This window comes from Anser cygnoides, chromosome 1 (genome assembly GCF_040182565.1).
Source record: "Anser cygnoides isolate HZ-2024a breed goose chromosome 1, Taihu_goose_T2T_genome, whole genome shotgun sequence".
Taxonomy (NCBI): Eukaryota; Metazoa; Chordata; class Aves; order Anseriformes; family Anatidae; genus Anser; species Anser cygnoides.
The window spans coordinates 33,232,814-33,254,453 of record NC_089873.1 but is presented as its reverse complement, the minus strand read 5'-3'; the positions used below and the strand labels follow the sequence as shown (position 1 = coordinate 33,254,453).

The following is a 21,640-nucleotide window of genomic DNA, read 5'->3' as shown; positions in this document are numbered from 1 at the left end:
CAAAAGTCACTCAGGTCCTTGACATTCCTTTCCCTTGCTTCGGCCCAAATGACCCAATTCTTCACAAGACATCGGGTGAGTTACTCACACAAGGCTCAGACCACAGACAAATGCACGGGGTAGGGCACAGCATTGTATGAAGGAAGTTTCTGGCCACATAATTGTGACCCAGATTTCTTTTTTAACAGCTAGATTCAAAGGAGTAGACATCGTGCAGACTACAGGGAATTATCTCCCTCGCTACCCGCACTGTCAGAAGACACTACAGTACAAGTACCTGCCATCCAAGAAAGTAAAGAAATGTTCTAGTGAAAGTGGAAAGTAGAATCTTAATAGCAAATATTAATATTTATCTATTAAAATGCTATAATGAATGTATACCTAATACTGTAAATACTTGAAATGTGGAAGTATTTCTTGGGCCATATTTCTCTCACCCTCCTAAAAAAAAGCTTTGAATTTACACAACAACTAACTTCTGTTTCTTTTTCTAATTTGGGAAGTTCCTATCTGGTAATCTAAGAAAAGAAAATCGACAATGTTTTCACAATAAAAGGCCAACAGGTTTTTTGAAAGTCACTAAGAATGATGCTATAAAATGCCTCCACTAACACTGATTGCTAACAAAACATTCATTTGCCTTCCTGTAGTCTTAGCAAGACACCTTTTGCTCTAGTGGAAATAGAGGAGTAGGCAGCCTCAGCAGCTTGAATGGAACATTAGGAGAGCGTACCTGCATGACAATAAGAAGGTCAAACACCAAGATGAAAGAAGCCAAGAATGCTCTTGAGACCTCATCACTTGGCAGAAATCCACGATTCAGCTTGTCCCAGCTGATCCAGTCAGTAGTGATGACAAGCACAACTACAGAGGTCAGGGTAAATAGAACCGTCCTGTAAGGGAAAAAAAATAGTTCAGAGAGAATAGGATAGTAATGAAGATACATCATTCTATTTTATCTATCTTCTAGCGGTCAGCTAGTGCTTTATCAGTACTTTTGCACCGATGAAAAGAGATTGAAGAAAACTAAGTGTACAAACAAATCATGTAATTCAAAATAGGAAGGCAGTCAGCTCTTCCCTTAGTAAAAAGAAATTTAGTAGCTAGCACTAAACATGTTGCAAAATTAGGGTGGAATATATCACTCCTGTTCTTCGTTCCACATTTCTCATTTATGATGCAAACCAATTAAGTAAAATAAAATACAATTAAGCTATAATAATGTACCAAAGACCGTATAATCTATGCCAAATCCAAATGAACAATTTGAGGGAACATTTCCTGAGGCACTAAGGACATTAGCACCTAGGAAATTTTTTTCTCAGCAGTAGGAACTATAGGACACTAATTGTGACAGCTGATTATTATATAAAAACACATCTGCATGAAAGAAATTTTCATTGCACTAAATTAATCTTTAGTATGTTCTGTAGGTTGTAGAAAGATTTCACTTTGTATCTCCTAGGATGTCCTTTGCACAAGTTTTCGACACATCTTACAGCATTTCTGAGAAGTCAGTGAAGAGTGAATTACAAAAGCAATAATGCCTGCATATGAATGATACGAGAATTCCAGAAGACACATTTGACTACTTCATGCAATTCTGTGATAGGGTATTTACATAAAAATCTTTCTGAGCTATCCTCCCAAAATAGTTCTGCACCATTTCCAGCAGCACTTTGGTGGTATCTTTCAGCCAGCAGTGATAACTGATTGAATTCCTGGCTCCATGGAAGCAGGAATATTTAGCTGGTAATTTGAGGGGGAGCAAGGCTTCTCCCAGTAGCTGGAGCTGCCAGCAGACCCATGCTATAATAGAGGCATATCAACATCTGAGTGCATACACAGAGCTAAGTAATTGTGGCAGTATGGAGTTTGTTCTACAGCAATAAAGTCTCATTTTCTTCAGCTACCGAAGGCTGTAAACCAACGTGAAGAATATTTCCTATGACACTTCTAAACAGGACAAATACTCAGCAGAGTAAAAGAAAAATCTGCACACCAGTAGTCACAGACTACCAGTCTGCAGGCATTCAGTCTCGGCTCTGTCTGTGTAGGAAGAAAAACAAAACACAACCACAAAAACAAACAAACAAACAAAAAACTAACAAGCACATAAGCAGTAATGTACACATTTGGACTTGTAAACATCGTTCTTCTGTGGCATGATGGGCTGTCTTTCTTTACCATATGAGACACAAAAGGACCTGATTGTTGCTACCTTTACCTTTGCACATTTGTTTTTATTCTTAATAAATCAATTCAGTTATATTCAACACTGTGGTTGGCACCGTAACAGTATCCCTTGAGTGCATTATCAGCACCCAAGCCAGAAACAAAAATGAATGAGGCGTATTAGTATTAGACATAAGCAATATTCAAGCCTGCTTATTCCCAAAATATATGCCTTGCTACCACCTCACCTGTCAGTACCTGAAGCTGACAGACCTTTCTACAGGCTCCGCTTTGACACATGTGGAGATTAATGCTCTCGTGTGAAACAAGAAGGGACTGCTCTCCAGAAAGAGCACAGTCCTCAGAGCTTCCCTGCTGACCAGTGGAGACTGCTCTGGCTGCTGGGTGCAATGATTTTCCTTGTCCTCATTCTGCAGAACTCACGTCTCCCAGAGCACAGGTAGTTTAGAAATGTAATTGAAGGCTGCATAGTTTGCCATGGGAACCATATACCCAGAAGTTATGCTCAACACTATTCTGCTTCAGTCCTCTTGAATTATGCATCTGCATTTTGGAGCCAGAGTTCAAAGCATATAAGGTCAGGCTTTGGCATGTATGCAAGCAAAGGCAGGCAGATTTTTATCCATGCTTCATCAGCATGCATGCAAAGACCAGCGTGTGTGCTCAAGCCCTGATTTCCTTGAGGAAATGCATATGCACTTAAAAAACTGCTTCGTTATTAGTTCTGAAATGTCAAATAGGAGGGAAGGGAGCAGAAAATGGGCTGCTAATAGAATAAGAAAATGTGAGACCAATAAAAATGGGCAGAAATAGATATTTGACATGGTTGCATTAAGCAGCATAATTAGCACTCGGTTGTATTTTTGACCTATGTTACTGGAACAGAGCAAAATATTCAATAAATGTTTTTGGAGTTATTATAAACCAAGTTTCTCTGGGTTAGAGTTCACTTCACTTCTAGCACTTCCCCAGTGTCTTGGGGATTCAGAGAAGAAGCTGAGTTTAACTTGACTTGTATCAGATGACACCGACATGAAGTACTTTGCAATATTTAGGCCAGTGCAGTTTGTCCTTTACTTTGCAATGCACATCGCTGGGAGCTGCATCATCACATCAGTCACGGCACTGCTGGCAGGACATCTCTGCCTCCTGCTTACAAAAGGGCTGTGGGGGGAAAGGTAAGAGAGGACTGTCTCTTCTCCCTACCAGACATTAAGAAACGCAACTTCTTTCTCCACAGAGGAAATGCTCTCACATATTTCACTTCTATGTCCAGTTTGCTGCACTGAATGACTGTGTGCCCTGGGCACCTGTTCAGTTGTGATAACACCTGTTTTACAGCCTAGCCCATACTCTTCAGGATGCAAGGTTACTCTGAAGAATAAAAATAAACAATGTCTGCAAAAAATACTGTCCGAGCCAGTTGCATACCGAGAAGTAAAAATTATTAGGTAGATCCAGAAAAGTCAGTACTACGGTTACCACCGCTAGTGATGATCTAAAGTCCCTGGTTCTGGACTGAACGGAGGGAAAACCTGAAGACAGAAGCTTGAGCAGGTTTTTGTCACTGGCTGCAGACAGTCCTTCACAGCACACAGGTCAACCTCAAACTCTGTCATGCAGGAATGCCATTTCTGGTTGAGAAGTGCCATGACACCGCATTTTCCTCTACAGTAGAAAATGGGGCATCTTTGACTTTGGACAGTCCAATAGGCATGTCCCGACCTGCACTGAAGGCAGTCCCACATATTCTCTGCTGTCTCTGGGACATATCAGTCCAGAATTATTTCTGATATGCCCGTAAATTTCATGGCATGCTCATGGAGCATTCACTGGGCTTCCTTGCTATGAGAAGATAGACTTCATGTGTTCACCTAGATAAAGGCTTCCCAAACCCTGTGCACATTAGGCTGGCATGCGGTGCACTGCACAGCTGCTGCTAAAGGAACTCTGCTAACAGGATAATCAAGGGAAGCAGCGTGCTTTGCTTCACTGTGTACATCCATACATACCTACATTGCCCAAAATGAGACCAGCTGAGGCCAGCATGCTTTCCCTAGAAAATAAAATCAGAGTAGTGTGTATGTGGGTGAGCAGCGCTGTGCAGACAATAACCTAAAGTTAAAACACCAGGGCTACCTTCCTCCACTCTCCAAAATATTGAGGATAGTGTAAGATTTCCTAAAAATCTCTCCCAGGAGTCTAAGATAAATCCAAAATGTTCAGTTAAAGAAAGCAAAACTCTCAACCCCCAGTGCAGTGAGTAATCCAGCCACAGTGCAGCGAGGACCTAAATTTTCTTGTGGGATCCATTGCCAGAGTCTTTCCCCAATAGATGTTTCCATTCCTGCTCTCTGGGCTACTTCGTGGGTGGCATCACCCAAGAGTGGCAAAACTAATGACTTTTCCTGTTGCCTCCAGGCAGGCATGGCTTGTTTCCACTTGGGAAACAAGGGGTGGGGACAACCTGTGATACGTAGCTTTGTGGGATACCAGGAGCAGGAGCCGTCATGTTGCACACTGGGTCTAACTGTGTTAACAAGTTACCTCCTGAAGGAGTTTTTGTAAACTCAGCCTGGCGCTGCAGATGCTCAGGACCCTGCAAACTTCCTTACAAAGTCGTTTTGTACTCAGCTCTCTGCAGATATTGTCCTTGCTGTGGTAGACCGGTCCATAACTCTTCTCCTTTTGCCTTGCACCAACACCGTCCTGAGCTTATGAACTGCAAGTTCTTTGTGAATGGGATGAGCTCAGATTTGTTTGTGGGGAAAACAAACAGCCTTTTATTCCTGGGCTCTGCAATGCAGTCGTTGGTCTCCAAATGCATAACTGCATTCAGATACATCAGTAATTCTCCAAATCCAAAACTAGAAAGAAATGAAGACCTTCTCCCATCAGCATCAAGCAGTTTGGGAACTCCACTTAAAAGAGAGCGTTGGGAAACATCACAAGCTAGACCGTGTGGTTTAGCATGCTGAATGCCTGTCATACTGGGGGCTGCAGTCTGGCTGCCCAGAGAACTCTCCCTGCTGCCCTCTGAAACACCCCTGGAGCCACCCCATTACTTAGCAGTCCTTGAAAGAGCACCACGTGCCAGAGCAGCAGATGGACTCAGAAACACAAAGGTGGGCTCTGGAGGAAGAGCTGTGGGAGACAGCCAGAATGGGGGAGGAAGGGAATACACACGCTTGGCAATCTACTATAGCCAATGTTCAGTGCTGATGCAAACCTAAGACTTTCTGGCTTTATGTCAGGGGGAGGGAGGGGCACATCACTTAGTTTTATTTTAATTCCAAAATAACAGTGCTGCCACCAGCCTTACTGGTAAAAGGCCTCCCTGACGACATCTGTAAACTGCCCATGCAAGTGCACATTTTCTATTCACTCAGTAACACTATGGGCCATGACAAATGCAATTCAGACTGGAAGACTGGCTCGCCTGTGATGCTTCATTAGCTCAGTATGCAAAGCATGAAGATGCTGCTGATCCCAGAAGTCTTCGCTGAGGGAGGACACAAAATGCCGTGGTGATCTTAGGTCTGGCTGCTTGGGGATGCTCTTCCATTGTTTTGCATGTCCTGCCTACGACACCAGGAACTCTCTGCTCACAGCACATCCCCTCCAGAGTTATGTCAGAAGTGCCACTGACTCTATGCAGACACATCTTCAGGAAACAGCAAGCTTTTTGTCTGGGTTATTTATCTGTACTGAGATGAATACTGAACAAAACAACATTTGTGCACGGGAAAATGAAGACAAGCTAAGAGATATATACAAGCTCATAAAACATTGAATGTTGGAAACGAGAACTGCTTTCACTCTGAGCCTCCTGATTCTTCATGTCAAAATCAGCAGGACAAAGGGTACTACTGAAAACAAATTCTGGTCTATGATGGGACCTCATTTCTCAAACTGTCACATAGTGAAAGCAAAGCTTTTCAATGCTCAGGTATCAAATACAATTCTTTGCCCAGCCATACATAAGGGAAAGATAATGCTACCTTCAATTTAGCAGCACCTTTGAGCTGCTCTTTGTTAGAGCTATTTAGAATTTTCTTCTGTCTTGCATGACCCTCTGCCAAATCTTTTAGGAAGCTGCAGCTTTGATGATCAGATAGCAAGAGTTCTGCTAAGATCGACTGAAGAGATGAAAGGAAAACTTTGACTATTTTCCTCATCTTTATTTTGTCTTTTCCAAGAGGCAAAAAGCAGTATCTTGCCCTTTGACCACACCTTTTCCAGAAAAAAACAAAAGAAGCCTGTGCCGAGTCAAAAGCAGCTCTTAGATTTATATGATATACTACTGTGAGAGGTTTTCATGACATTTTGTCCCATGATTTCCACTAAGCTGGGTTATTTAGAAGTTGCTAAACATAGTTAATAGGAATTCCAGATATTGCTTAGTACTATGTACATTTGGAACAGAAAGATACATTAATAACAAAAAATAGATCTTAAATTCTATATTTCTGTTATTGTTCATTAAGGAAATGAGAATACATAATTAATAAAAATATATAATATACATGTGAACTTACTAAATAAAGGAAATTAGCCAGCATATATTCTGGGTATATTTAAAAGCCTAAATAAAACCACCTAGCAGTTAGTCAGCATTTATCAAAACTTTCAGCTTCAGATGGTGTGTAGGAAACAGAAAAGCAATTCTAATCAATGTTTTATAAATTGCTATTTACGTTTTCAGTTGTAGTGGTTTATAATGTCAATTTTTCATGAATCTGCCAAAATAGTTTAAAACACCCTCTGAAAATGGATATATGAAGGGAAGAACAAATTTTACTGCTCTTGATATTTAAAAGTGCTTTCCAGTCCTCAGGAAAGAAAGATCATCCATCAAGCTAAATACTTTCCATAATTTTTAATCTGAGAATCAGCGCTGGCCAAACATACTGTCCCACAGTGTACAATAACTATAAAGAACAATGCTACTGCAGATGTTCATACGCAAATGCCAACACTTTTTATTTCACTTGTTTTAATTAGGAAGGGTTCTGTTATTAAATCTGTCAAAAATAGCAACTCTAAACCCATTTAAAATAAAATATTTAGTCTGCCTGTTACTTGGTGTCAGCACCACTTCTACAAATAAGCGAGTGGAAGGGACAGATGCTCTGCTGGTGAAAAGCGTCTGGGTTCTCTGGAGCAGCATGGATTTGAGACTCCAGCTGGCTACTGCTCTCCTGCCCTGGACACAGCAATGCTTGGAATGGAGAGAGAGCAGGGACTTGAGAGCTCTGCCTGGACCAGCAACTCTTGCAGTGCACCGATGTAGTGCAATACCACGGAGTGAAACACTTGGTGCTGAGCGACTGATACTCACAGTGCACTTGTCTTGTGGGCTGAACTGAGCACTGGGTCCTCACCAGAGAGCAGGTGCCACTTCAGGGGACAAGCATGTGATAGAGACATAGAACGACAATGCTGCCAGAGTTCAGACCTCCACATACTTCGTGGTATGATTCACATAATCACAGAATCACAGAACTGTAGGGGTTGGAAGGGACCTCAAGAGATCATCAGGTCCAACCCCCCTGCCAAAGCAGGTTCCCTAGAGCAGGTTGCCCAGATAGGCACAGGCATAAGTAGGAGGGACAAAGTGTATTAAAGTTGATTATCAAAAAGACCTAATTACCAAAAGTTAAATACCAATTACAATAAAACAGTGGTTAATTCAAACTTTGAATTGCATTATCTTTTTTAAAAAATCTGTAGTAGTGCCTGGAAGTGCTAACTTCCATCCTACAGCAGGGTGTAATGGATGAGTACAAGCATTTGCCAGTAACTGGCAGTTCTAAATTATCAGTTCTGAAGTTGTCAATGCTGAAGTACTTTTCATTTTGGATAGGAAACAACAAAAGGAAGACTACGTTAGGACTGGCTCATAAATGCTTATTAACAGTGGACACTATATTTTGAGAGCCTTACATTTCCGATAAAGTCTTCTAGTCTATGTTTGCAGTTGCTCTGCCTGGTGAGCTGAAGAAACTGGACAACACAGAGTATATGGGACACTTTGTATATGCCAAATATATATACTGGAATTGTTTACTCTGCATTTTTATACATTCATTATACTTAGAAAAATGAAAAAGATTTTGGTGAATACAAGCAGTGCTAGTTCATTTTTTCCAATTATATCTGTTTGTCAAAGAAAGGATATTCCTCTACTGAACACCTTGCTCTGCTTCTGTCCTTAGACTGTGACAGTTGCAAATTTATTACAGTGTATCAATGCGATTCCAGAGCTATTTGGGATGTTTGTACAAAGATTTGTATAAAGTCTGAAATTACATTTATGTTAATGCACAGAGGAAGCATTTTGCTATGTTTCATGTAATAAAGTGAATAAGATTAGGTAATGTAATCACACGGTGAAATATTAGAATTCTAGACAGCATCATTTTTTATTATAGGTAGAAGCATCTTTGAGTTTCCTTTTGCCACACCATTAATTTACTAAAATGAAAGTGTTATCTATTTCAAACACCAGCTCATTTAAATTAAATTCATCAGCCATAAGCTTTAGGTTTCAAATGCCATTTCCTATCTGTGACACAGAAAAGGAAAAACAGTTTAAGAAGGTTCATGGTCTTGCTTCTGAAAAACATTTTCAATCAACACCTATCATATGCAAGGTAGTATAGGATTCATGGGAGTTTTATCCTGGGAACTCTGTTCCATGCTCAGCTTCCCAAGTTAGAAGTTAATTGTCTAATTCCAGTAGGAAGCATTTTGAAAACAAACAGGCAAACAAACAAACAAACAAAACCACAAAACTGTTCTACATAAGGTAAGAGGAAGCCATTTTTCTGGTTTACTTTCAGATGGATACATCACAATCTATCAACAGACTGGAGTTGGAAAACTGGATCAAGAAACAACAAAGATTATTTTCAATGTGTCAAATATTCTCAGAGCATCAAACACCTTAGGAAAGACTTGTCTGGAACTTTTTCTCAGGCAAGGGCAGTTCATCAATTCAGAAAATTTTCCTGTGAAAGAGCTGACTTCTGTAACGTGAGGTAAGCTATGTCAGAAAAGAGCATGACTCCTGCACCCGACTGCACTCAAGGAGCCAGGAGGTAGGGCACCATCCCAGTTCCAAGAGGTGAGGCAAGCTGGCCAGAGGCAAATACCTGTTCTGTGGGATTCAAACCAAGCATTTGAATGTCAGTATTAAAAAGCCAGCTGAATGCTATAATAACCAGGCTTTTGGATTCTACATGGTATTACTTGTTCAGTCTCTCTAGCTGGAGCTTCTTAACTTTGTATAAAAAGCTAAACAGTATAACTGTCTGGACACCAATTGCCCATACTCTAATTAAGTGTCTTAAGGATGAGTTATTACATCTTTCCTTTACATTATTTTCAGCTCCTGGTATGAGTGAGGTAAAGACTTAACGTTCACCTTGGGGGGAAGACATAGGATCATGTTCCAAAACATGTGGAACACGGAGTTTGGCTGTTTCCAGCATTCCCAGCAAATGTCATAGGTTATGAGTAATAACATTCTTGGTGACCTTTTCTCAGTTATCATAAAATACTTAGTAAAGTTTTCATTTCATTGCAATGTAAAATGGCAAAAAGCTTTTGAAATGAAAAAAAAACACAAACAAATGAAAAAAACAACACAACTTTTTTAAAGTTAGAAGACAACTTCTATTTCTGATGAATTAAGATGGTAAGTCAAATGTTATTCTAAAAGCCTAAAATTATTTTTTTCTGATCTATAGCAGGATACACCCCCAAAACTCCATGGCTTTCCAGTGTTCAAACGTTATTCAATATGAGTTTTAAAAACAAACACAAGCATAAGTTTGGATTTAACTCCACATTTTCAAGCCTATCAGTGCTCTGGGGTATTTGGACTTCCAGATAGTTGATTTATGAAAAACTGATTGACTTTCAAATGGTGCTAAAGACCCAATTAACACCATGCAAATAAGAAAAGTGATAAAAATCAATGAATTAGTAGATGTATTGTTTAATAAATAAATAAGTTTATTCATTAAATTTATTATTCATCCAATTCTGGGGTCCCCAGTACAAGAAAGACATAGGCCTCTTCAAGAGCTTCTAGAGGAGGGCCATGAAAGTGATGTGCGAGCTGGAAGATTTTCCTGCGAAGAAAGGCTGACAGAGTTGGGGTTGTTCAGCCTGGAGAAGAAAAGGTTCCAGGGAGACCTTTCCAGGAGAGATCTCCAGGGAGATCTTTCAATACATAGAGTAGGTTTTTAAGAAAGATGGAGGAAGACTTTTTACCAGGGTCCCTAATGACAGGAAAAGGGGTAACAGTTTTTAAACTGAAAGAGGGTAGCTTCAGATTAGATATAAGGAAGAAATTTTTCATGACGGTGGTGAGGCACTGGGACAGGTTGACCAGAGAAGCTGTGGATGCCCCATCCCTGAAAGCATTCCAAGTTGGGTGGATAGGCTTTGAGCAACCTGGTCTAGAGAAAGATGTTCCTGCTCATGGCAGAGTGTTTAAAGTAGATAATCTTTAAAGGTCTCTTCCAACCCAAACCATTCTATGATGCTATGATTACTTTGTATTATAATAACACATTACTGAATTTATGGAATTGTTTTGTTCACAATTTATTAGATAATTAACAAAAATTTAGCCTTTGTCAGAGTTTTACTACACAGAAAACACTCTGAATCTGTCTTCTACATATAATTTGGGATATTATAAACTCATATTACTTTCCTGCACTTAAATTCCTCATTTTCTTCCCCCAACTCACTAGTGAAGTCTGCTGCATTTCATTTAGTGCTATGTGAGCAAATGATTATTCTTTTTTTTAACAGAGGATATTTCTACATATCGTTTAGTTCAGTACAAATAAGACATTTTATAAGTAATTCAGATCCAGGAACTTACCCATTTGTGGGGTTTGTAGAAATCTACACATGAGCTAACATATCTGATCTGTCATAACAATTGGCAGAGATGTTGTGTGGGATTTGGTTGCCTACAACACATGTTTAGTGTGATTTGGGGTGCTGTAGAGTACCTTGCTTGAGCTTGCAGTAGAAGGTCTCCTCTGAGACCTGCGTCACATCTGCCAGGCCTGTGCACCTTTTAAAATACCCTAAAACATTTCAAATTCTAGCCTGTGCCTATGTTTGTGTACCCGAATCCCACCTTTATTCAGTCACTGGAGCCCAGAAAATGATTCAGGTGACTAAAAACAATTTTTTACTTTGGTAGACCTGAATGCCCCTCACCTGCACTGGTCAGAGCTCCATAGGCTGTAGTGGGAGTTGGCACGCTGACAGCCATTATCAAGATGGACAAACCTGAATCTCAAAACTGAAGTCAGTTTTCAATGTTTTAATTTCTTTCAAGAAAATAGTGAAAAGTTTGCTTGAACTGACAAACAAATACAATGTTAAGAATTGTCAAAATGCATCTTTGAAGAAAATAATTCTATTTAGAAACTGTCATATGAAAAATGTAAGTAAAAGGTATTTTTGTGGGCTTTTTGGCTTTTTAAAAGCACATTTTAGAAAACTGAAATGACTTTGCAAAATGTTTGATGTTGCAGAGTCTTAAAATGATCCCTGCAGGTTTTTGAAACAAACAAACAAAAATCCTCACAAAAATTCCCACTCTATTTGTGATCTTGAGTTGCAAAACATTAAGGATAAAAATGGAGTCAGATTTTATCTATGCAGAACATAAGGAACACATTGTCTTTCTCCTGGTGTTATGTTGCTGCTCTTAAGTGAAACTGTTGATAAGAGTTGGTGGGAGAGCTGTATAATATAAACTCATAATCTCACCACTTTTCATGCAACATGTTATATCCACACCCAAAATTCAAACAAACAAACAAACAAACAAAACAGTTCAAATATAGAATAAGCCAATTATAATGGTTTAATAGCTTTCTATGTTCTGGATTAGATTAGCTGTATATTTTACCTATACAGTAATTTGACAGAATAAGAAATCTCTCATTATTTTAGGTTTCATACACCATGATATCTATGAGGTGTAACTTCTCATTCATGAAGATGTTGTATCTTTTATAATTACATTTGTGCAAAACTTATCAAAGTAAAATATAATTACAATTGTTTTAAACCCCTCTTTAATGTTTTTTTTTACAAAGCATTTTGAATAAATGTAAGCTCTTTCATCTAATGAGTTGATTAAATTATGACTAAACTTATTTCCAAAACAACTAAACAAACAACAACAAAAAAACACACAACAAAAAGCTTTAATCTTGCCTCCAGAGCAATGCATTTTTAAGTAAAAAAATCTTCCAAAGAGTATACATCTTATTCAGTAGGAAAACAGACTTAGTAGACAGCAAGCTGAGCAAGAGTTGGCCATGTACACCAGAAGCAGAGGTCCTAGAAGCATCTGAGACTGTACTAACAGGAGCATGGTCAGTAGATCAAGGGAAATAACTGTGTCCCTCTACTCAGCACTTGTCAGACCACATCAAGAATATTGCATCCAGTACAAGAAAGGTATCAATAAACAGAAAAAAAAATAGGGGTCCTGGTGAACACCAAGTTGGACATGAGTCAGCAATATGCCTTTGCTATCAAGAAGGCTGAAGGTATTCTTGGCTGCATTAGGCAAAGTGTCACCAGCAGGTCAATAGAGGTGATCCTTCCACTCTACTCAGCTTTGGTGAGGCCGTACTTGGAGTCCTGTAGCCAGTTCCGGGTCTCCTAGCATAAGAGAGACATGGACTTGCTGGAGAGGGTCCAATGTAGGACCACCAAGGTGATCAAAGGACTGCAGCCTACGAGGAGCATCTGAGAGAGCTGGGGCTGTTCAGCTTGGAGAAGAGAAGGCTCAGGAAGGACCTCTTTAATGTATACAAATACCTGAAGGGAGGGTGCAAAGAAGATGGAGCCAGGCTCTTTTCAGTGGTGCCCAGTGCCACGACAAGAGGCAATGGGCACAAACTGGAACATAGGAGGTTCCATCTGAACATCAGGAAGCACTTCTTTACCGTTCAGGTGACTGAGCAGTGGCACAAGTTACCCAGAGACACTGTGGAGTCTCTTTCTCCGAAGATCTTCAAAAGCCACCTGCACATGGTCCTGGGCAACCTGCTCTGGGTGGACTTGCTTGAGCAGGGGGTTAGACCAGATGGGCTCTAGAGGGCCGTTTAAACCTCAACCATTCTGTGATTCTGTGAAACAGAAGCAGAGGCCTCCAGGCTGGCTGGGGGCTGGAACACTTGCCTTGTGAGGGGAGGCTGAGGGACCTGGACCCTGGAGAAAGGGTGGTTTTGGAGGTACCTAACGGTGATGCCCCAGTACCTATGGGGAGGTTAGCAAGAAGATAGAGCCAAGTTCTTCACAGCAGCGAATGACAGGACAGGAGACAATGGGCACATATCAAAATGAGAGATTCAGACTGGATATAGGAAAAATTGTTTCTGATGAGGACCATCAGGCAGTGGAAGAGGCTGACCAGAGAGGCTGTGCAATGTCTAGCCCTGGAGTTTTTTGAGACCCAAAAAGATAAAGCTCTGAGTCACCTGGTTTCAGCTCAGAGTTAACCTTGCTCTGAAAAGGAGACTAGAGACATCCTGAGATCCTGAATTCCAGCTTGAATTATCCTATGATCCTACGATATTTTTTTCTCCAATAAAAGAATCTTAGTAGCCAAGCATTTAAGTTATACATCGTTTACATTTATGAAGGAAACATGATCTACCTACCATCCAACAAGTAATCCTATTTGCCTGTGGGAAAAGAATGAACAGCAACAGCACTAGCCTTAGACCAAAAAAAGTGTTAGAATTTCTCCTGAAAAAAACCTATGCAACAAGACAGAAGTAATATAATTTTGTGTGCTGGTACTGTTCTTCCAACTTAGACTTTACAAATCACTCAAAACTTTACTTGACATTTACAGTAACTGTAATAAATAATACTTTTTCCAGATGATTCAAGAATTGATACCAACTCAAAAGTGATTCAAGGAAATAAACATTGATACGCGTGTTTTTCCACAATTTGAGCCAATTCCAGTATAAGGCTGACATGTGTCTTCTTAGAAGACAAAGAAAAATCACATCCAGATTACTGTAATTTTGATCTCCTGGAGAGTTAACCTTTCTAAGAACAGAACAGGGTTAGAAAGAAGCATGAGCAAAAAGAAGCTGATGAGGCTCACCAGCACACATGCTGAAGGTCAGTGCTACTCTGATGATTATATGCCCAGTTCTGTACAATATGAATGTTCCCCCTTTCCACATAAGGAACCCATGCAATGCTACAGGCTTGGGCCAGAGTGGCTGGAAAGCTGTGCAGAAGAAAAGGACCTGCAGGTGCTGACTGATGCTCACCTGAACATGAGCCAGCAGTGTGCCCAGGTGGCCAAGAAGGCCAACAGCATCCTGGCTTGTATCAGGAATAGTGTAGCCAGCAGGACCAGGGAGGTGATTGTCCCCCTGTATTCTGTTCTGGTGAGGCCGCACCTCGAGTGCTGTGTTCAGTTTGGGTGCAGGAAGGACATTGAGGCCCTGGAACATGTCCAGAGAAGGTCTACGAAGCTGATGAAGGGCCTGGAACACAAGTCCTGTGAGGAGTGGCTGAGGGAAATGGGGTTGTGTAGTCTGGAGAAGAGGAGGCTCAGGGGAGACCTGAAAAGGTGCAATGAGGTCTCCCCTGAGCCTCGTCTTCTTCAGGCTGAACAGCCCCAGCTCTCTCAGCCTTTCTTCATAGAAGAGGTGCTCCAGCCCTCTGATCATCCTCATGGCCCTCCTCTGGACCTGCTGTAGATCCACATCCTTCTTGTGCTGGGAACCCCAAACCAGGATGCAGCACTTCAGGTGGGGCCTTGAGAACTGCTACTCACTCCACTGTATCCCTGCCACTGAAAAGTGAAGGGGCTCAGGTGAACATTTATCCCCGTGGATTTGATTACACTGCTATTGGCTATTGTGAAGAGACTGGATCTCACTAGTTTTGTTCCTTCCCACAGATGAGAAAATTTTCTCAACAAAATTTTAATAAAAGATGATGCAATTCTGAATGTTTCAGTTTTCTCAAAATTTTTTGTTGCAGGGTTCCCAACAAAGTGTAAGCAAAGGTCCCTCTCCTCCTGAAGTAATTTGTCTCCCTTTGCTTTTCAGCCTCAGTCTTTTCAACGTTTGACGATCTGAATTTGCCAGCTTCATTCCATGTAATTGCTGATTAAAAACAACAACATACCACCACCCCTACCACAGCTCTCCTACCATTTTCTATTAGCTAATACCCTGCATGAATTTCAATGTGGTCTGTAATCTGTTTAGATGTCCTCCTTTAACCTTGGTCATCTAAGATGCATACAAATGGCAACGGATGCCTTAGTAGGACCTAAAGCAGAGGCATGGTCCAATGCCAGATGACACTGCAGAGTTTAGGCAGTGAGGATTCACAAATGGAAGAATGGAAAAAGGCATCAATTTTCATTTTTTCTGGGGTATAATCTGCAACATTTGTTGCTTCTCCCATGGTCTTCTGCTTGTGTGTATCTCCTTTAGGTTTATAATAACTAAAGTATTAAGAAAGGAATAGACAATCAATATCCCACCTGTCACACCAGTCTAACAAACTAGTTCTTTGACTGGTGTCAGGCTACAAGCTGGGGACAGCCCTTTTCCCTTGCCCAAGAAACAGGTGAGCTGCCAGCACAAGGGACCACATTCAGGTCAACCTGGGATCAGGATCCACCTGATCCAGCCAGGATCCACCCAGCAGGATCCACCCAGCTTACCTTCCAGAGACCCACACACTACACCAACTTTTGCTTTGCCTCCACGATCTTATCAAGCTCAAAATAGCGTAGGCAGTGCTAAAGAGACCCTGAGTTTAATAGATATTTTGCTGACCTAAAGTTTGCTAAATACGCATTCTGCGTTTTACAGAATATTCTGTTAAATACTTTACTCAAAGATGATTGAGTACTCTTGAGTTTTACAGCTATACAATTCTTTTCTTCCTGCAAAATACTTCAACATATATTTAACAAGCATAAAAGCCTACATACTGCCTCCCCATCACTTGTATGATTGCTCAGTTTCCAGCAAGCATCTACAGGGAGCAGATGGAGGAAAACTCCTGGAAGGGCTATATTTTACAGTGCCTTTCACTCAAAAAAAGGAGAGATGAGACTTTGAAATAAACCAGCATTTAGAACAGATGGACAGACACGGCTTCTTTGATCAGCAGTAACTGGATAGACTAGGATCAGTCAAATTTTTAGACCTCTGCAGTGCAAATAACTACATCCATTTCACAAAGGCTATAAAATAGAGGGCAACTTTTGGGACAGGATATAGTCTCTCAGAAAGCTTTTTTTAGTCTTTTTGATTAACTTTGTTAGTGTTGACTTTGGTTTTCTCCTAGATCATTTATTCATGGTACAGAGATGATATTAAAAGAATTTGGCCAGTCCTCCACTCCATTTTTTGCCTTTATGTTCTTCCTGGAAACGTTAAAGATAGCTGTCATCTCTAGCGAGAACGCCTTGAAAGATGAATGTGATTTACAGTCATGCCTGGGTCTTTCCAGACATTGCTGTCAATCTATCACGGAGTTTTCTGAGTTGATAACCCCAACAATGCCGAGAGAGAGAGAGAGAAAGAGAGAGATACATTTTATCTGAGTCAGTGGTTACCTTCACTAAGTTAAAGTGCTGGATTTAGGAAGGAATGAAGTTTACCCTTAGAAATCTTCAAATATTATAAAATATTTTATGATACCTGCTACTATTTGTGTTTGAATACTGTTCACAACCTCTATGAGAGATGACTGCTTATATATGTGTATGTCATTTAACATTTAAAGGTTGCTTCAGAGATGGATTATACAGAAACAGGGTAACCACCAGCTGTGCCATGAACCATAGCTGCAAAATGCCATAGCATCTCCTCCATAGCAAGCATCTCTCAAGCAAAAAGTCCATGGCTGCATTCAGTGCAGGATTTTCTATGGCCTATAAGTTCCTGAGAAAATGATGCGTCACAGAATAAATCTACCCAATCCTTCCACTGACTAATTCTGTTACCACTTTCTCCATCAATTAAATGATAGCTTCCCTAAATTTGCATAAATCTAATTTTGGGACAAAACATGTTTAGTTCTGGAATTACATTAGCATCAAATTTGTTTAAGAGACAGGATGCGTGGCTTTGTAATGAATAGCATGAACAAAGGCTCTGTTGATTTACTCATATGGGAAGAAATGAGCCCATAAATGGTTTTGGTGACAAGGTAGAATTCAAAGACAGTGCATGGATTATCTGTTTCTTAACAATAACAACAACAATAACGTTTCCTTATTCACTTTGAAGCTTCACAACTATTTGCTTGCTGGACCTACCATGTGGACAAATGTCCTCAACTCTGTTTTACAAAGATGATAATAGAACAGCTCATGATGACTAGAAGACTTGAGTGAACTATTGCCTTATCAAAGGTGAAAGCTGCTTGAAAAATCAGCTCCTGCTTAACATACTGTAATGGCAGTGTGAGCCTGCTGTGTTGGCAGATTCTTCCACTGTGGACTGTGCCATCAATTTCATACAAAATAGCTCTGTCCTAGGAGCTCTTTAAAATTGAAATGTTTAAAAAACATTTCCAAGAACTTTTATTTATATTATTGCGGTTTGCATTACAGAGTAATGATTTGTTGTCTGTCCTTTTTGTAACCCAAGGCCTGATTGTTTAGTTTTAGTTCATATATTACTGAAAGATTAATAAAATGTAGCAAATTGAAATTCTTCTTTAATTTTTGTGTTGTTTTGTAATATAGGAACACCTGTTGCCAAAGTGAAGTATTATTAATGCTCACCCAGTTTGCTCATGTTGCAAAGAGAATGACAAAACTGAGTCCTAATGGGCAGTGGATGTCCTAGTGAGCACAGGTATGTCACCAAACCAAGAGGATCCTGAAATAATCCAAAGCCCAGACTTTATATGGCATCACATATACAACGTCCATACAATTACACTTTGCAAATGGGATAACAATATTTTCTTTCTCTTTCTAATCATTTAGCGAGAGACACCAAAGTTAGATCCTGCCTCTCTAAGTTCAAAGAGATCTGGTTTTGCTCTTGTGCTAGAGCAAAGTGCTTGGAACTACCTCAATTACAAGAAACCTCCTTGAAGATATCCAAATATCAGGAATGATGTTAAAACTAAAATGAGAAAACTGAAGAGGTAAATTGAATAAAGGTGTTACAAAGTAATGGTTCATGTCTCCTCACATTTTTAACTTGTCTATTTCCAAACTGAAAAGAAAAACATAGCAATGAACATGCCAAGAGGGTTTAAAAGGATGGACAGATAGTTAAAATATGTGAAATTTTCACATGGTCCAGAGAAAGAACTTACAAGGTATTTTTAATAAACTACCACTTGATCTTGTGTCTAGTTAGGATTCTAAATCTATAGCCAGGCAATTAAATGCAGGTGGCCTGATCTTCTGAAGTACTGCAAGCCTCACAGTATCATGTAAATCAAGTTCAAGGGACATTTTAAATATATTTACATGCTTAAAATATAAATGTAAATTTAGATAGTCAAAGTATGAATATTTTGGCTATTACTCATTTTCCTGGAAGGGTAAAGCATTTTTCACATGCATCACTTTCTAAGTACACATATCAAGATCTTGCTGTCTATCCTTTTATTAATCTGATCTTGTTATTGTAAGGCATAACCTGCTGTCACTGGACACATTACAGTTCAAAATGCCATGCTACCAGGGGGGCATGCAACTTCTTACACTCAGAAAACCAGATTATTTACTCATATATTAGAAGAAATAACTCAGCCAGGTTTCAGATATAAAAATCACAGGAATATAAATCTTAGGAATATTATTATTACTCAAAATCAGAAAATTAGCATTTAAGGGAAGACAAACAAAAAACAAGCCAACAGCAAAATTCAATAAAAGCATGGAAAAAGGAAACTGATGAAGTGGAAACAAAAAACAAAGAACACAACAACAAAGAGAAAAACATATATTAAGCATCAAAACTTTGCTTATTGAATAAGGGGGAAATATCAATGAACACAGTGAAGAAAGAAATATAGAAGCTGCGAGAGGGAAATACTGTCAAAGTTGAGGAAAGGAAGTGTTTAAGACTAAACTAGCCAAACAGCATACCTGTCAGTGTGTGTTTCAGAAATCCATCTGTATGGATGCCATGGAGCTTATTAAATACTGCAGGGAGAAATCTCCCCTAGAACTAACTGAAAAAAATTGCTGTCAATATCTAAAGGAATATTACAGCTTCATTAAAGACTACTGGGTTTTCACCACTGATTTCAAAAATATGAAGGTCAGGTCCTGATTTTAATATACTTATGGGGATGTTCTTTCTCACTAGGAAAAGTCAATCATCTTGATCGTTAAAGTGGATATGAAAAGACACTGACCACAACTTCTTACAAGCACAGAGGTTTCCATAACTTTGCATCACCAAGATCATTCATCCTGCGCATGAACTGAATGTCCTAAATTGATTCTGCATCTCTAGAAACTAGTATGATTGGAGGTACTCCCATGACATATCCCTGGCATTTTCAATAACAGGGGTCATATTAGCACCACATTTTTTGTAAGTATTAGTAATATTATTAGCTGTTTTATAGCTGTTATTAATAGGTATAAACAATCACCTATGGATATAATCAGGAGCTTTGAGGCCTTACAACTCCATTACATTTATTAAAATAATTATAGTGTCACTAGATAGTAAGTTTTGTTTCAGTAACAGCCTTGAAACTAGCTAAGAAACAAAAGCACATTTCTGGCTTTAGCTCAGTGTTTACTTTACACAAATGCCTTTGCTTCACCATGCCGTTATCCATCAGTAGTGTATGCCATTACTGGAACACAAGCTCTCATTCTACTAATGTTATTGCTTAAATAACATATTAAGATGGTGTTGTTTTCATGTGGGAGTTAAACATACATCTTCCACAAGTAATTACATTACCAGTAATCCTTTTAAGAGACTGTCTTTGCTCAGTTGCTTTGCCAATAGCTCTAAGCTTAGTTATATGACAATCCCATTTATTCATAGCGTCTGAATTGATAACAGATGAACCAAGCAATATGCTGGTGCTCTCCAATCAGTGACAAAACACGGAACTGGGAGCCATCGAAAGAAACAAAATCTCTTTTAAAATTCTGAAATACTTTGGTTTCATGTTTTACTGAAAACGTCATTTGCTCTTTCATACATTTTGCAAAGAACCATAATTATCGGTAAACACTACCACTAACTTTTTAAAGAGCTCCATTATTCACTGACAATGCAAAAAAAAAAAAAAAAAAAAGCAGCCTCTAGCTATAGTATAAGCATCTTTTTCATGAAGGATAAAAGCACTGATATGAAGATATGCAGTACAGCCCATATCATGCAATACTCACTCTACTTTGAAGACCTACTAATGCCAGCACGTTCAGGCTAAGAAGTTTTGTTAAGTACTTGAACACAGTCTGAATTAATTCTGAAGACTGCTTTCCATACTGTGAATGATGTCAAATATATTAATGAATAAAAACTGCTAACCTGAATAATAACACAGCACTGTTCTACTGCAGAGCCTCCTCCTTGCTCCCAAGATGGTGATTAAAAATAGCAACTGCCACTATATCTGTCAGTCTGTGGGTACATAGACAATGCAGGAAGATGCGTGCAGAAGTGTTTTTGGACCATCAAGCAGCAGTACACAGAAAGGCTGTGAATAAATTAAACCAAAAATATAAGCCTCAGGCTGATGTGTTTGAACTTCACTGCAAACATTCTTCATACATATTTAATTGCTCCATTGAGAATGTGACTCTTCTGGAGATGTTCCAGGCATTATTTCTATTCCATTAGTATACTTGCAGGATGTGTACTCCTTAACCCAAAATGATTGATTCCATAAATGTCTTCCCACTTGCTGACCTGAACACTAATTGAGGTTGTGTATAGATTAGAAGAGAGTGTGCGCTTCTTGAAACCAGCCAAAACAGATTGCAGTTACTGAAATATCTTGTGGCATAAGAAGCAAGTGGCACTTCTGGCTGAAGATACCAAAACAGCCCTTCAAGGAAACCTTTCAGCTAGTAACAGGTGGAAATTATACAGTGCTGTTGTGGTTTAACCCAGCCGGCAGCTAAACACCACACACCCGTTTGCTCACCCTCCCCCCTCGCTCTCTGGGATGGGGAAGAGAAACGGGAAAGTGAAGCCTGTGAGTTGAGATAAAGACAGTTTATTAAGACAGGAAAATAATAATAACAATAACAATAATAATAATGATAATAGTATTACTAATAATAATGTGTATGAAACAATTGATGCACAATGCAATTGCTCACCTCCCGCCGACGGATGCCCAGCCTATCCCCGAGCAGCCGGCCCCCCACCCCGGCCAGCCACCC

General features: G+C 39.6%; 1 protein-coding gene across 10 annotated transcripts in view; it reads right to left on the bottom strand.

Annotated features, from left to right (window-relative positions):
• TMEM117 (transmembrane protein 117) overlaps nucleotides 1–21,640 on the bottom strand; it is a 221,893-nt gene that overhangs the window by 44,672 nt on the left and 155,581 nt on the right. For all 10 annotated transcript variants that reach the window (XM_013199123.3, XM_013199134.3, XM_048065975.2 and 7 more), the window contains one exon: nucleotides 734–893. In XM_013199123.3, coding sequence (XP_013054577.3) covers nucleotides 734–893 — 160 coding nt within the window. The remainder of the gene's footprint in view (nucleotides 1–733; nucleotides 894–21,640) is intronic.